This window comes from Pteropus vampyrus, unplaced genomic scaffold (assembly GCF_000151845.1).
Source record: "Pteropus vampyrus isolate Shadow unplaced genomic scaffold, Pvam_2.0 Scaffold29, whole genome shotgun sequence".
NCBI classification, from domain to species: Eukaryota; Metazoa; Chordata; class Mammalia; order Chiroptera; family Pteropodidae; genus Pteropus; species Pteropus vampyrus.
Window position 1 is genome coordinate 1,710,772 of NW_011888810.1, and position 12,388 is coordinate 1,723,159.

Genomic DNA, 12,388 nt, shown 5'->3' on the forward strand with positions numbered 1-12,388 from the left:
CATTAGTCTATCTTATCATTTCATTCTGCGTCCACATCTCCCAACTTTTTGCTGTTGTTCCAAGCTTTATATATTCTTCTACAATCTCAAATACAATCCTGCCTCATTACTTTGAAAACCCACCTTAGACTCCATAACATGAATATCGTCAATTCTCTACTATTATATCCTGTATTTTCAAGAACACCCTTGTATATATCTTTGCCCGCTCATGCCAGTATTCCCATTGGGTAGATTCCTAGATGGGAAAGCACCGGACATGAGGTGTGCCCCTGAACTTTGGTAGATGCCACCAATTGGCTCTCAAAACAGTTGTCCCAACCGGCACCCCCACCAGTGAACACACCAGCTTCCCTGCCTCCTCACTGCTACATTTCAAATCCTTAATATTTCAGGGTATTAGATTAAAATACTGAAGGGAGGATTTGTACAAAACCACACGAGAAGAGGGAATGGGTGAGGGCATGGATGGAACAAGATGGCCACGAGCTGATTACTGCTGAAGCTGGCTGACGACTACATGGGGTTTGTTACCCTGTGAACTCTGCTTGTATAGGTTTGAAATTTCCCTTAATACCAAAGTTTTACAAATTAAATGCAGTGGCTGGGCATTGCAGGTAGGCAAAGGAGAACTCAAACCCTCCGCAGCTTACTAGCTCCAGCAAGTTACCTCTCTGTTTCTTCATCTGTAAAAACAGTACCTTTTTCACAGGGCTGTGAGACACTCAGCACAGCACCCAGCATAGAGTTCCCACTTAAGAAGTGTTAGCTCTGACCTGCATTCATGATATCGTTATTACAGCCTGGTTAGAGGTATGCGCCCTCGCCAGGGGGACACACGTGGAATTACATTTCTTATCTTTCTGCTGCAGCCAAACTTTTGAAAGCTCTAAGGCTTGAGAGCAGCAACATAAGCAGGTGTTTAGACAAAAAGAGGAACTGGCAATCTCAAGTTGGAGACCTATAGCTACCGATGAGCAGGAACCCACTCCCTAGATTTAGACCTGGGGGTCGTCAATAACCAACAGCCCTACCTCCCCAAGGAGCCCAAGAAATGCAGGTGAGCCCCTAAGAGCACACAAATAATGCTTGCCTCAGAGAGCTCAGCAAGTAAATGATATGATAACAGTTGGGAGGGTCTCATTTACCTACATAAGAGCAGTGAGTTTTCTCAAGATGGCCAGTAACTATCTATAGAATGTGAGGCTTTGTTATTCAAATTCAAAGTCACTGAATTAATATACACGCAAATGGGAAAGTTGTACCCTCCAACGGTGGAGATCAGAGGTTGCCAACCCAAGAAGTCTTTAGGGGTTGGTAGACAACATAAATCAGTAGAAAGTTGGGAAGAAAGTAGGAGCTGGGGCAAACCAGAGAATGCATGCTTCCTTTCTGCCATAGGGAACTCAGGATCCACAGGTAGCCATCTCTCAATTTTTTTCAAGAGAAGCGAAAAATCTGGATCTTAATCTGAAACCTCCCAAGTTTTAAATGTAGGTGATTCATTTAGAGAACATTTAAAACCATTAGGCCACGTACAATCGAATGTAGGTTGAATCTGGCATTCTGGCTACCAAGGGTAACTTCTGGTATACACATTTTTTCCTCCAAACTGGACAATGTGGGGTACTCCCAGAGGAACCAGGAATTCTGTAGAAATCTGACTCAAATTTCTTTCTCTCCCTTTTTCCTCGCAAACACGCACACATTAGCCTTAAAAAGAACCATAATGAAAAGTGCAGGCTGAAATATATCTTATTGTAAAATTTTATCACAGAGGAGACCATCAGTGGGTTAACCTGTGCTGACAGGTGAAACAGCTTTTGTGCACACCTTATTCACAAGTTTTGCCTGCCTTCTGTCTGATGGTACAGCGTCCTGAAATTTCAAGGCAACCTATCATAAAAACTGTTATTTGCAACCACGTATCTTGAGTAAATCAAGCTTTCCTCAATCCTGGTCAATTGCATATGACAGCAATTGTCATTATTCTCGATTTCAGAAGTACACTGCCACCTAAACATTTTCATTGTTTTCAAGGACCTGACTATAAATCAAAGTTAGAGATTTTAACCTAAAAGTGTTCTTGTTCTGATCAGCTTTTATGAAGCACGTTTATTTTTATTAAGCTTTCATATAAAAGGGGGAAGGGGAGTTATATAACTAATAACCTGATATAATACCTTCATTTCATAGGGGAGGCTGAGTAAGGAGGTAAAAGATGGCTTTCCCCAAAATCGTTTGGTCAGTTAGAGGTCAAGTTGGGGCTGGAACCCAGGCCTTCAACTCTCAAAGCCTACAATCTTTCTACTCTATTTGGCAAACAGAGAACTAATTATATACATAAACATGTGAAAAAGTGAATGCACTGTAATTGAACTTTTTACTCTATAAAATAATGTATTTTCTCCAATCTAGACAGATAAGAAATGCTCCCCCTATTTCTCTACCCCAGATACATCCAAACTCCCATAGCCTATAGTCACCTATCAAGAGGCCTCACCCTGCGGCTAGCCTGCAGGCGCGCGTGCAGAAGGCAGTTATAACGGTCTTCTAGTGACTTTCACACACATTACTGAAAAATGCCTACACTCTTAACCCCAAGTCCCTCGTTCACTCCTCCCCAGAGCCCAGGGCGAGGGAGGGGTGCGGGGAGGAATCACTACCCCCATTAAAGAGATGAAAAGACTGAGGCTAGGAGTGGTCAGTGCTGGCCTAAGATCACACAGCTGATTGGAGAAAGCAGATGACCCATCTGTCTCCAAGCCCCACATACCCTCTGCTCCCTCTCAGCTCTGCCACCTGCAAAGCCCTTTCCCCACAGTAACAGCAGCCGCTCCCGTTTGTGGCACGCACACCACCCAGCAGGCACTGTGCTGTGTGCACTGCACCAAATGCCCTACTTTTTAAGCTTTATGCTTTATGGGACTTTTTTTTTTTTTTTTTTTTTTTTTTGCGAAAGTAATGGAACTACTTGGAACAAGTCAAAGAAAATTAAGGTGTACAAAGAAAAATGTAATCATCTCTCTTGGCCGTCTTCCCAAACCCCTCCAGGACACACACAAAATCAACACTAAATATGAGGCATGTGTTCTTCCCAACTTTCCTCTTGTTCATAAAAAACATACAAACAATATAAACGAGGATATTGTATTGTTTTGCTTTCACAAAAAATCAAACCTAGCTCCTCCGGTGAATGGCTTTCCTCACAAAATATCATCAATATCCTTCCAGATCAACAGAAACACACTGACTCGGAATTCTTAATCAGCTGCATAACGTTGCGTAGTATAAATGGATCATAATTTACCCAGCGATTCCTCCACTGAGAGGCATTCGGATGGCACCCAGGTATTTTGCCAGCATAAGTAATGCTGCAATAAACAATCTGGTAATATACTCTTAGGTTCCAGAGCTTTCATTTCTCTAAAACACAGTCCCCAAAATACCACTGTCAGGCCAAAATGTATTTTAAATTTAAACAGCATATTATCTTAAAACTTAATTTTAATTTAATTTTAAAATAGCATGTTTGTTATGAATACATTCTCATAAAAATCAATAAAAGTATAAAAAGAAGGCACACACACATACTCCCTCAACCCAGAGACGGTTACTATTAATAATTCGATAAATTTCCTTCCAGAATGAGATAATAGAGTTAGTTGAAGTTTTTTTACTTTAATAGACTCAGATTAAAGTTCTGTCAGCCTTAAAGCCATTCACGTTCCCACCAAGAAGACATGCAAGCCCAATTCCCCACATTCTTCCCATAGCTCTATCACGTTTAAAAATTTTTGCCAACGTGACAGATGAAAATGGTATGTCACCGTCATTCCCACTTTATATTTCCATGCCTAGAGAAGAGGCTGGTTTTGTTAGGGATGTGCTGGACTTTGAAACACGGGAAACAAAAATATCATTTGATCATTCGTTCAAGAATCATCTTACCGATTTTTGTTGTTCAAACATAAGCTTTTTATAGAGGAGGTGGAACTGTTCAAAGCTGAGTTCATCTTTGTGTGCGCCTATTTCCTGTAAATACAAAAAAAAAAAAAAAAAAGTGACCACACGATCTTTGGTGTCCACCACAAGAATGCCTCCTCCCCACTTACAGAAATCGAATGGCTTTTTTACTACATCGCCTAAAATCTAACTGGCATTCCCCTAAACACAAACTGTCCACAAGTTTCTGCATTTATCTGCCTGGAGAATATACCCACGAGGGACCCCATCAGGTATGACCCGTCCTTGACCTTCGAAAGGGAAGAGTCTGGACCAGCATTCCAAGAGCCATAATGAGAACCCCTCCTTTGCGGGAGGCAAGGGTTTGAAATACTTTCAAGTGCAGACATATTTAGAGGGTATATACATACAGGTCATTTTTTAAAGCATAAGAAAACTAACCGAACTTTTAGATTAGACAGAGCTCAACTCCAGTCAAGGCTTGTCCCCTGAATTGTTTAATGGCTTTGGGCAATTTACTTGACCTTTTCAGACCCTCAGTTTCTCCGTCTGTAAAATGGAAGAACCATCACTAACCTCCTACAACATCCCTGAAAATGAGCCAGATAACTTCTACCTAACATCTGCTCAGTAAAGGCTTGATAAAGGTCAAAATTCCAATTAAGTGGTAACCAATGGTAAAATGCTTCTCCCATCTCTCTTCTTTCAATCTCCACCCTTCCCTGCTTTTGCCTTTTTGAATTAGTTGGAATGATGGGGTCAGGTCAAATTATGGCTTGATAAATAATAAAGTGGATTAACTCTTCCAGAAGCTCATTGGTACAAAAATAAATGAACTTTTTTCAGCTGAGGAATCCTGTGACTGGGGCTGCTGCTGACATGGTCATGTGAGTCCTCTAACCAGGGTTATTGGGATGGAGTGTTGTTGGGTTCCTTGACAAGAGGTGGCATCTACATCATCTCCAACCTTACACCACTCAGAAAATCCCCACCTGGCTTACTCTGCCTCATCATTCCTGGAGTGACTTTACATGCCCAGATCTACCAACAGCTTAATTATACAAGAATGTAAACAATTTAACGATGGATGGAAAGAGGATGGGTGGGTGGGAAGCAAAGGGAAGGGCAGAGAAGAGCCAACTCTGACAACTACACTATCAGGAAAAGCCACATCCATAGAACCCTACACGAGAAATCTTAAAATATTTTCCCAAACTAACACATCTGTTCATATTACTAGAAGGAAAACAGGCTGCGGGATGCTGAGGGAAAGGGAAAGGTGGACTCTGCTGGAAACATTTCAGGTCAGGTAGCTCCGTAAATGTGGTCTTCACGGAGGATGTCCTCTGCTAGGATTGAGATCGTGGTCCTAAGATCTTCACATGATCCCTCTGTCTGGACTAAAACAGATGCATCTCAAGGTAAAGAACTTTCCTGGGCACCATGTGACAGAGCTCAGAGGCATGAAGAAGCTTCACGTGAGAGGCACAAGTAGACCTGAGTTCACAAAATCACCAGACTGAGCTATGAGACTTACCACAAACTTATCTTTGAGGAACTTGGCACTGCCTACTTTGAAGTTGACCATGGGCAAGATGGTCTTCAACTCTCGGAGGCTGATGCTGCAAAAAAAAAAAAGAAAGAAAGAAATCCCAGATCTGTCAACCTCAAGGGGTTTCAGCAGTGGAGGGTTTGGCTACTCCCATCAGCTAATTCCATGAAAAGACCCCACCAACAACTATTAAATGAGCACTAACCAGGAACAAGAGACCTGGGTTCGAGGTAGAGGTGACACCATAATGCTCAAAGCTGATCTCCACCCTTCGGGAATGGCTATGAATGTGGCATATGTAGGATATGCACACTATGGGTAGAAAATGGTATCAGGTGGTGACCAGATACCTTTGCAGATATGAAATGTCACAGGGGTTCAAACCAAGGGCAGGTTACTGAAGGCCAAACAGTGGGAGGGGAAAAGACCCAACCTTATTTGAGCACCTACTATGTACCAAAGCTGCCTGGGGTGTCATCCAGGCAATAATGTTACCTAACCCCTCACTACATTTGACCCCTTACACAGTCTGCATTACCGAACCCCGGGGTTCAGAACAGGCAATGAGGGGAAGGGGTTGGGGGGTCGCTACTCAAGGTCAGAGCTGAGTGGCAGCAGAGCCTGGGTCTGAACCAACACTCAAAACAGTCAGTCATCTGACCACATCACAGAGATCTGCATGAGTGGGTGCCGCTGGGTCTGCCTGTAACCAGCACACCTGACTGACTGCCTCTCGGGGAATGGCATGAATAGTGGGGAGGGGTGGGATTTGGGTGGTGGTTAGGGACATGCGATCTAGTCCCTTGTGGCTGCAGAGCCAAGTGTCCAGCAGAGCAAGAGAAGGAGGTCTGGGGATGGGGGTGGGGGTGGGGACGCTGGTATGGTCAGAGAAAACTGCTCTGTGTTCCAGCGATGACAGATTGGTCAGAGGCTGCGTATGGCCGAGGAACGAAGCCTGCCAGGCTGTGGAAAGAAAATGGCCCAGTTTCCTCAACACTGTCAACTCGGCCTCTGCCAGTCCACCCAGAAGGAGGCAGCAGCTGCCGCTGGAGAAGACCAAGTGGGACTCCTGGCCATCCCAGTGTCCCCACCTCCAGCTTTCTGACCTCTAGTGTAACAGCCTCCCCAATGTCAGAGACTTTCACATGCAAAATGCTTCCCTACACCCATCCCTACTACCAGGCTGGCACCAAGGGCATCCCAGAGAGACACTGGGAGCAACAAAGAGCCTCTAGTGGACTGGGTGGGGCTGGCCAGACAGAGAAGCAGCAGGATGGCTGAGACCCCTTTCTGACCCAGCTCCCGAGTGGCCAGGAAGAGAGGATGAAGTGGGGGGGCTGGTGCTACAAGAAGAGGCAACGGTGAGGGCGAGGGGGGCGTCTGGCCAAGCCGGTGGCCCAGTAGAGCTCATCCAGAATCGAGGGAGAGGTCAGAGTCCCCTCGGAAACCCAGAACTTTCAGGCAGAGACAAGGCCAAGAAACTTTCCAACATCCAGGAATAAAGAGATTGGGGGCTGGGAACCAGTGCAGCTGCCTGGGGACCAGTGGAGCAAACTCGGGGCCAGGGGCATGAGAATCTGAGCACCAGGATACACGAGCCCACTTGCTCCAAAAGTCCCACTTGACAGTGGAGTAGCTGAGCCCCCAGGTAAAGGTGGGGGCCAAGCTTCTCTGGGCTCCTGTACTGGGACCTCACTACCCTACTCCTCTACCCACACCCCCGCCTCACTCCCCACTCCGGGGGGAATGGATCTGTGCTGCACCCCTGACCCGAGCCAGAAAGGAACACTGATTCCCCGGCTGCCGGAGGGTAGGGAACCAGCAGTTCCCAATTCACTGTTTTCCCTGCCCAGAACTTGTCACCAGATAAAGAGAGTGCCTCAGCCAAGGTCACACCCAGCTTTCAATGACTGGTCAGGGTGCTTCCATTCCGGACAGCTCTGCAGGGCCACCCCAGGCGCTCCCCATGCGGTTGGCCGAGGCTGTGCTTGCAGCCCAGCTCTCCCGGGCGCCGGCACTTCCACAGGTGCTGACCCCTATGCGCTCCCGGTAAACTGCCTGCACACAACCCATATCTCAGGTTCTGTTTCCAATGTGCTCAACCCGTGACAGTGGGTTAGGAACCAGGGCAATCCTTTTGGGGAGGGACGGCAAAAACAATCTGCCCCAGTGGCCACAAACAGGCCACCAACCTCCACGCTAAGGCTGGACAAACACCTCCGCCACCACCCCCCCCTTCTTATAACAATCATGACAATAATAAACATCCATTCGTGTCTGCTAGAAGCCGGGCACCACCCCAGCACTTTTCACGTACTAACCTGCTGAATCCTCACACAAACCCTAGGAGATAGGAACCATTATCTCTCTTTTACAGATTAGGAAACTAAGGCACAGTGGAATTAAGCAATTTGCCAAACTCATACAACCAGTACTATTCAAATCTCAGCACTGCCTGCCCAGAATTTTCTATAATGATGAAAATGATCTAGAGCTGGACTGCCCAACGCAGTAGACACCAGGCATATGTGGCTACAGAGCACTTGAAATACGGTTAGTGGGATCAAGGAACTGAACTTTTAATTTTATTTAATTGTAGTTAATTTAGATTTCAATAACCACATGTGGCTAGTGGCTCCACATTGGCCAGTGCAGCTCTAGGAGCTTGCTTCTCTAAGTAGAATACCTGGAACAGCAGCATCAAATTCAGCTGGGAATTTGTTAGAAATGCAAATTATTGAGCCCCAGTCAGAATGTCTAGTGAGCAAGATGTCTGCAGGGAAGGCTGTGCACAACTGTGGGGAAAGCCCCTCTCCAGGGGGTCCCGAGGTGCTGTAGCCACAAAGATTAACCTTATGAAAGCTATTTGCATTCTCACTGAAGGAGAAAACTGGGCCCACACACCTGCCTCCCGCCTGCAATGCCCCCCACCACTGTGCCTCCTGAAGGCCCAACTCAGTCTTCACTCTGCCCCTGCCAGGCTGACCAGCACACTCGGTGTATGCAAATTCAGTTTATATGCCAAGGGGCCAAGGGCAGAGGTGGGGGATAGAAATGGCCCCAGGAGGCAATCTGCTACTAGCCCTAGGGGCTGCTCGCCTGCTGCCCACCCTATTAGACTTGAGGGCGGGGAGTGGCCTGTGAGCCCCACACTGAGAAATGCCATTCCAGTGACCCTCATAGAAGGTACAAGGGCTCTTTGTCAAGGGGTATTTGGACCACAGAAATGTTCAACTTATGCGATGACCTTAGAACATAATTCCCAGATCAGAGACTAAACTCTAAAGGCTCAGAAAGGGGGTCACTGGAAATTAGTGCAGACTACACTGTTAAAACGCTCATGCCTTTGACCCAGCCTCCCCAGGGCCTGGAAATGTCATAAGAAAGCTTCTAAAACTAGAACATTCTGTTTGCCGATGATATGTCTGGGAATGAAAAGGGAGGAGTTTCATTCATCCAACCAACACTAGTAAGACCAAACCAGCCAGAGATCCCCGACCTCAAGGCGCCCCCGCCGACAAAGCAGTCCGCTGGAGTCATGGCTCGAAAGCTGGGAATCCTATAGTGACCTCAGAAATGCTTCTCATGAGGGCTCACTCTGAACACCTGAACACAATTCTGTGAAAATGTGAATGTAAGGAAAAACTGGACACGAAGAAAATGACACGCAAAAGGCAACTTTTCAAGCCAAATATCAAATTCCCTTTGGTTGAATTTTAATGTAAACAATGACATGATGTTCCTGAAGAGTTGCAACGAAATGTAAAAGTTTTTATGATTTAACATGAGGTCAAAAGAGTTTAATCCGCCCCTCCTTTCCTGTGAGCTGAACTTTTAAAAAAATTCATTCCCAAAGAATAGAGTATGTGGGGAGGGAGGATGGGCAACTGTACAAAGGAGAAATTTAGAAGATGCCATGCTGGTGAGTGATCGAGGTTGAAATCATCACTGACAAGCCATGTTGAGAGCATACACCCCGATATGTTACAAAGGAGAGCTTCACCTCTTTGACAGTCTTCCCAAACACCCGCCAACTCGGGCTACCCAGGACTCCGTTCTAATCGTGACAAAAATACCAGACCAACACAAATTGGGAAACATTCTACAAACTACCTGAGATGTAGTCTTCATAACTGTCAAGGTCATGAAAGACTTAAGACTGAGAAACTGTCACAGACCCGAGGAGCCCAAGGGGACAGAACAACTAAGTGCAATGCGGGGTCCTGGGATCCAAGACCAGTAGAAGGACATTGCTAGAAAAATGGTGAATACCAAAAAAAAAGTCCAGGGTTTAGTTAATAATCACGTGCCAATGCTGGTTTCACAGTTTTGACGATGGTAACGTAGGCTGTGAACATGAGGGAAAACTAGGCAAAGGGACATAAGGGAACTCTCTAGACTCTCTCTGCCACTTTTTTCTCAATGTAAAATCATTCCAAGATTTAAAAATTAGTTAAAGAAGAACAGGATATAAGATCATATGTGTAGTCAGATTTTAATAATGTAAAATAAACAAGTAAACAAAGTTGAGGATGGAACTCTATGGAAAAAAATTGTAGCCAGAGTTAATGATGCTTACCATTTAATATCAAATTTATACAATTTTTTTCTGGTTTTCAGTATTTATAAATTTTTCTATAATGAACGTGAGTTACCTTCATAATTTAAAAAACTCCACATGTATTTTTTAAGGGTAACAATAAATGGAAGTGTAGAAACGAAAAACAAAGTTGTGCAGTACCTAGCCCAGGGTCAGCGCCTGGAAGCTGAACAAGGATTAAAAGCATGAGGTGAAATTTTAAAATGGGCAAAGAATTTGAACAGATATTTCTCCAAAGAGGATATACGAATGGTAAAAAAGCACATGAAAAGATGCTGAATGTCACTAGCCACCAGGAAAACGCAAATCAAAACCAAAATGAAATACTATGTCACACCCATTGGGATGGATATTAAGAAAGAAAAGAAAGGAAGGGAGGGAGGGAAGGAAGGGAAGGAAGGGAAGGAAGAGAAGAGAAGGAAGGGAGGAAGGGAGGAAGGGAGGAAGGAAGTGAAGGAAGTGAAGGAAGGAAAGGGAAAGGAAGAAAAGGGAAAGGAAGGAAAGGGAAGGAAAGAGAAGGAAAGGGAAAGAAAAGAAAGAAAGGAAAGAAAGGAAAGAAAGAAAGGAAAGAAAGGAAAGAAAGAAAGGAAAGAAAGAAAGGAAAGAAAGAAAAGGAAAGAAAGAAAAAAATAAATAACAAGCATTGGCAAGGAAATGGGAAAAAAGAAAAGCAGAACCCTGTGCATTGCTGGTAGGAATGTAAAATGATGCAGCTACTATGGAAACAATATGGCAGTTTGTCATTTGATCCAGTAATTCCACTTCTGAGTAATGCACAACAGGGACTCGAATACCCATGTTCACAGCAATAGCACTCGCAATAGCCAACAAGTGGAAGCAATCAGTGTCTACCAATAGCTGAACGAATAAACAAAATGTGGTATATACACACACTGGAATAGTACTCAGCCTTAAAAAGGAAGGAAATTCTGACACATGCTACACAACATGGATGAACCTTGAGGACATTATGCTGAGTGAAATAAGCCAGTCACAAAAGGACAGATATTCTATGATTTTGCTTATATGAGGTAACTAGAGCAGTTAAATTCATAGAGACAGAAAATAGAACAGAGGTTAACAGAGGCCAAGAGGAGGAGGAGGAAACGGGGATTTATTATTTAATAAGGAGAGTTTCAGCTTTATAAGATGAAAAGAGTTCCCCAGACGGATAGTGGTGATGGTCACACAACAATGCGAATGTACTTACTGCCACAGAAGTGTACACTTAAAATACTGAAGTTTATATGATGTATACTTTACCACAATAAAAAAATCTAAATAACTTTTTGGTTATAAGTCAGAGTGGGGAAGGAAAGATTTTTACCTTTTCCAGAATTAAAAAAATAAAATAAAATAAAAAAGGAAAGGCTATATCCAGTAGTGATAGGTGAACCTCAAACCCCGGTGCCACGCCTGAGAAGGTGGGTTGCTGCAGACGAGTTATTTAACTTCTCTTGGCCTCAGTGTCCTCATAAAATGGGTTGAAGGGTACCTCGCTCAGCTGTCTGAGAGCCTTCCACCACCAACCACGCCATAATTCTATAAGTATGTCAAGTGTTCAGCGTGGTTGCTCTGCAAAGTGAGTTCTCAACAAATTCCAGCTGCTGCCATTTTGTCCCTGAGATGCTGAAAATTAAAACAGGGTGTTTGGGCCAAGGAAAACACCCGGGGGCTGAGCACTGCCCAAGCGGGGCCAGCTGCCTCCTGCCGTCTCGAGTCTCTGCTTTGCTCCTTTGTTTTCCTTCAGGAAATGCAATTATTAGTCATGGGCGACAGGAAAGGTGGGGAAGTTGGCAGAACAGGAGTCAGCTGCCCTTTCCACTGGCACCTTGGTCAAAGTTCCTTTTGAGAAATTCCCTTGGGGCCTCATAGAACCACAGGAAAGGTGGGATTTTACACATGCTGACAGACAGCAGGGCTTTGTCCACTGGGAGGGAGGTCGGGGGGAGAGGGAATGGTAAGCAAGAAACAAGGAATCAAGTCCAGAAACAGACTTCCTCGCTGCTGAAGGTTCCGGACCAGCTGATGGAAAGATGCACCTCTACAAAGGACTTGCGAGAATCCACTCTGAGCAAGAGAGCCAGAGGGAGGCTTCCATTTCTTGACAACAGAAGACGGAGAAGCAGACTTCAGAACCAAATCAACAGCCCCATATCACCACCTCATGGAGTGCGGGCCTACGACGCTCCATCTGCCATCCGTGTGCCAAACTCTACTATGAGTCACCCCTAAGCCACAGAGAAAAGAAACACTCATAGGAGACACCA

The 12,388-nt window shown here is 44.9% G+C and overlaps 1 protein-coding gene across 1 annotated transcript in view; it reads right to left on the reverse strand.

Moving 5' to 3' along the window:
- The window catches only part of PLCG2 (phospholipase C gamma 2), a 186,399-nt gene that overhangs the window by 82,704 nt on the left and 91,307 nt on the right, over window positions 1–12,388 (reverse strand). Inside the window, exons 6-7 of the mRNA XM_023528590.1 lie at window positions 5,504–5,588; window positions 3,952–4,035 (exon numbers count right to left, since the gene is read on the reverse strand). Coding sequence (XP_023384358.1) covers window positions 3,952–4,035; window positions 5,504–5,588 — 169 coding nt within the window. The remainder of the gene's footprint in view (window positions 1–3,951; window positions 4,036–5,503; window positions 5,589–12,388) is intronic.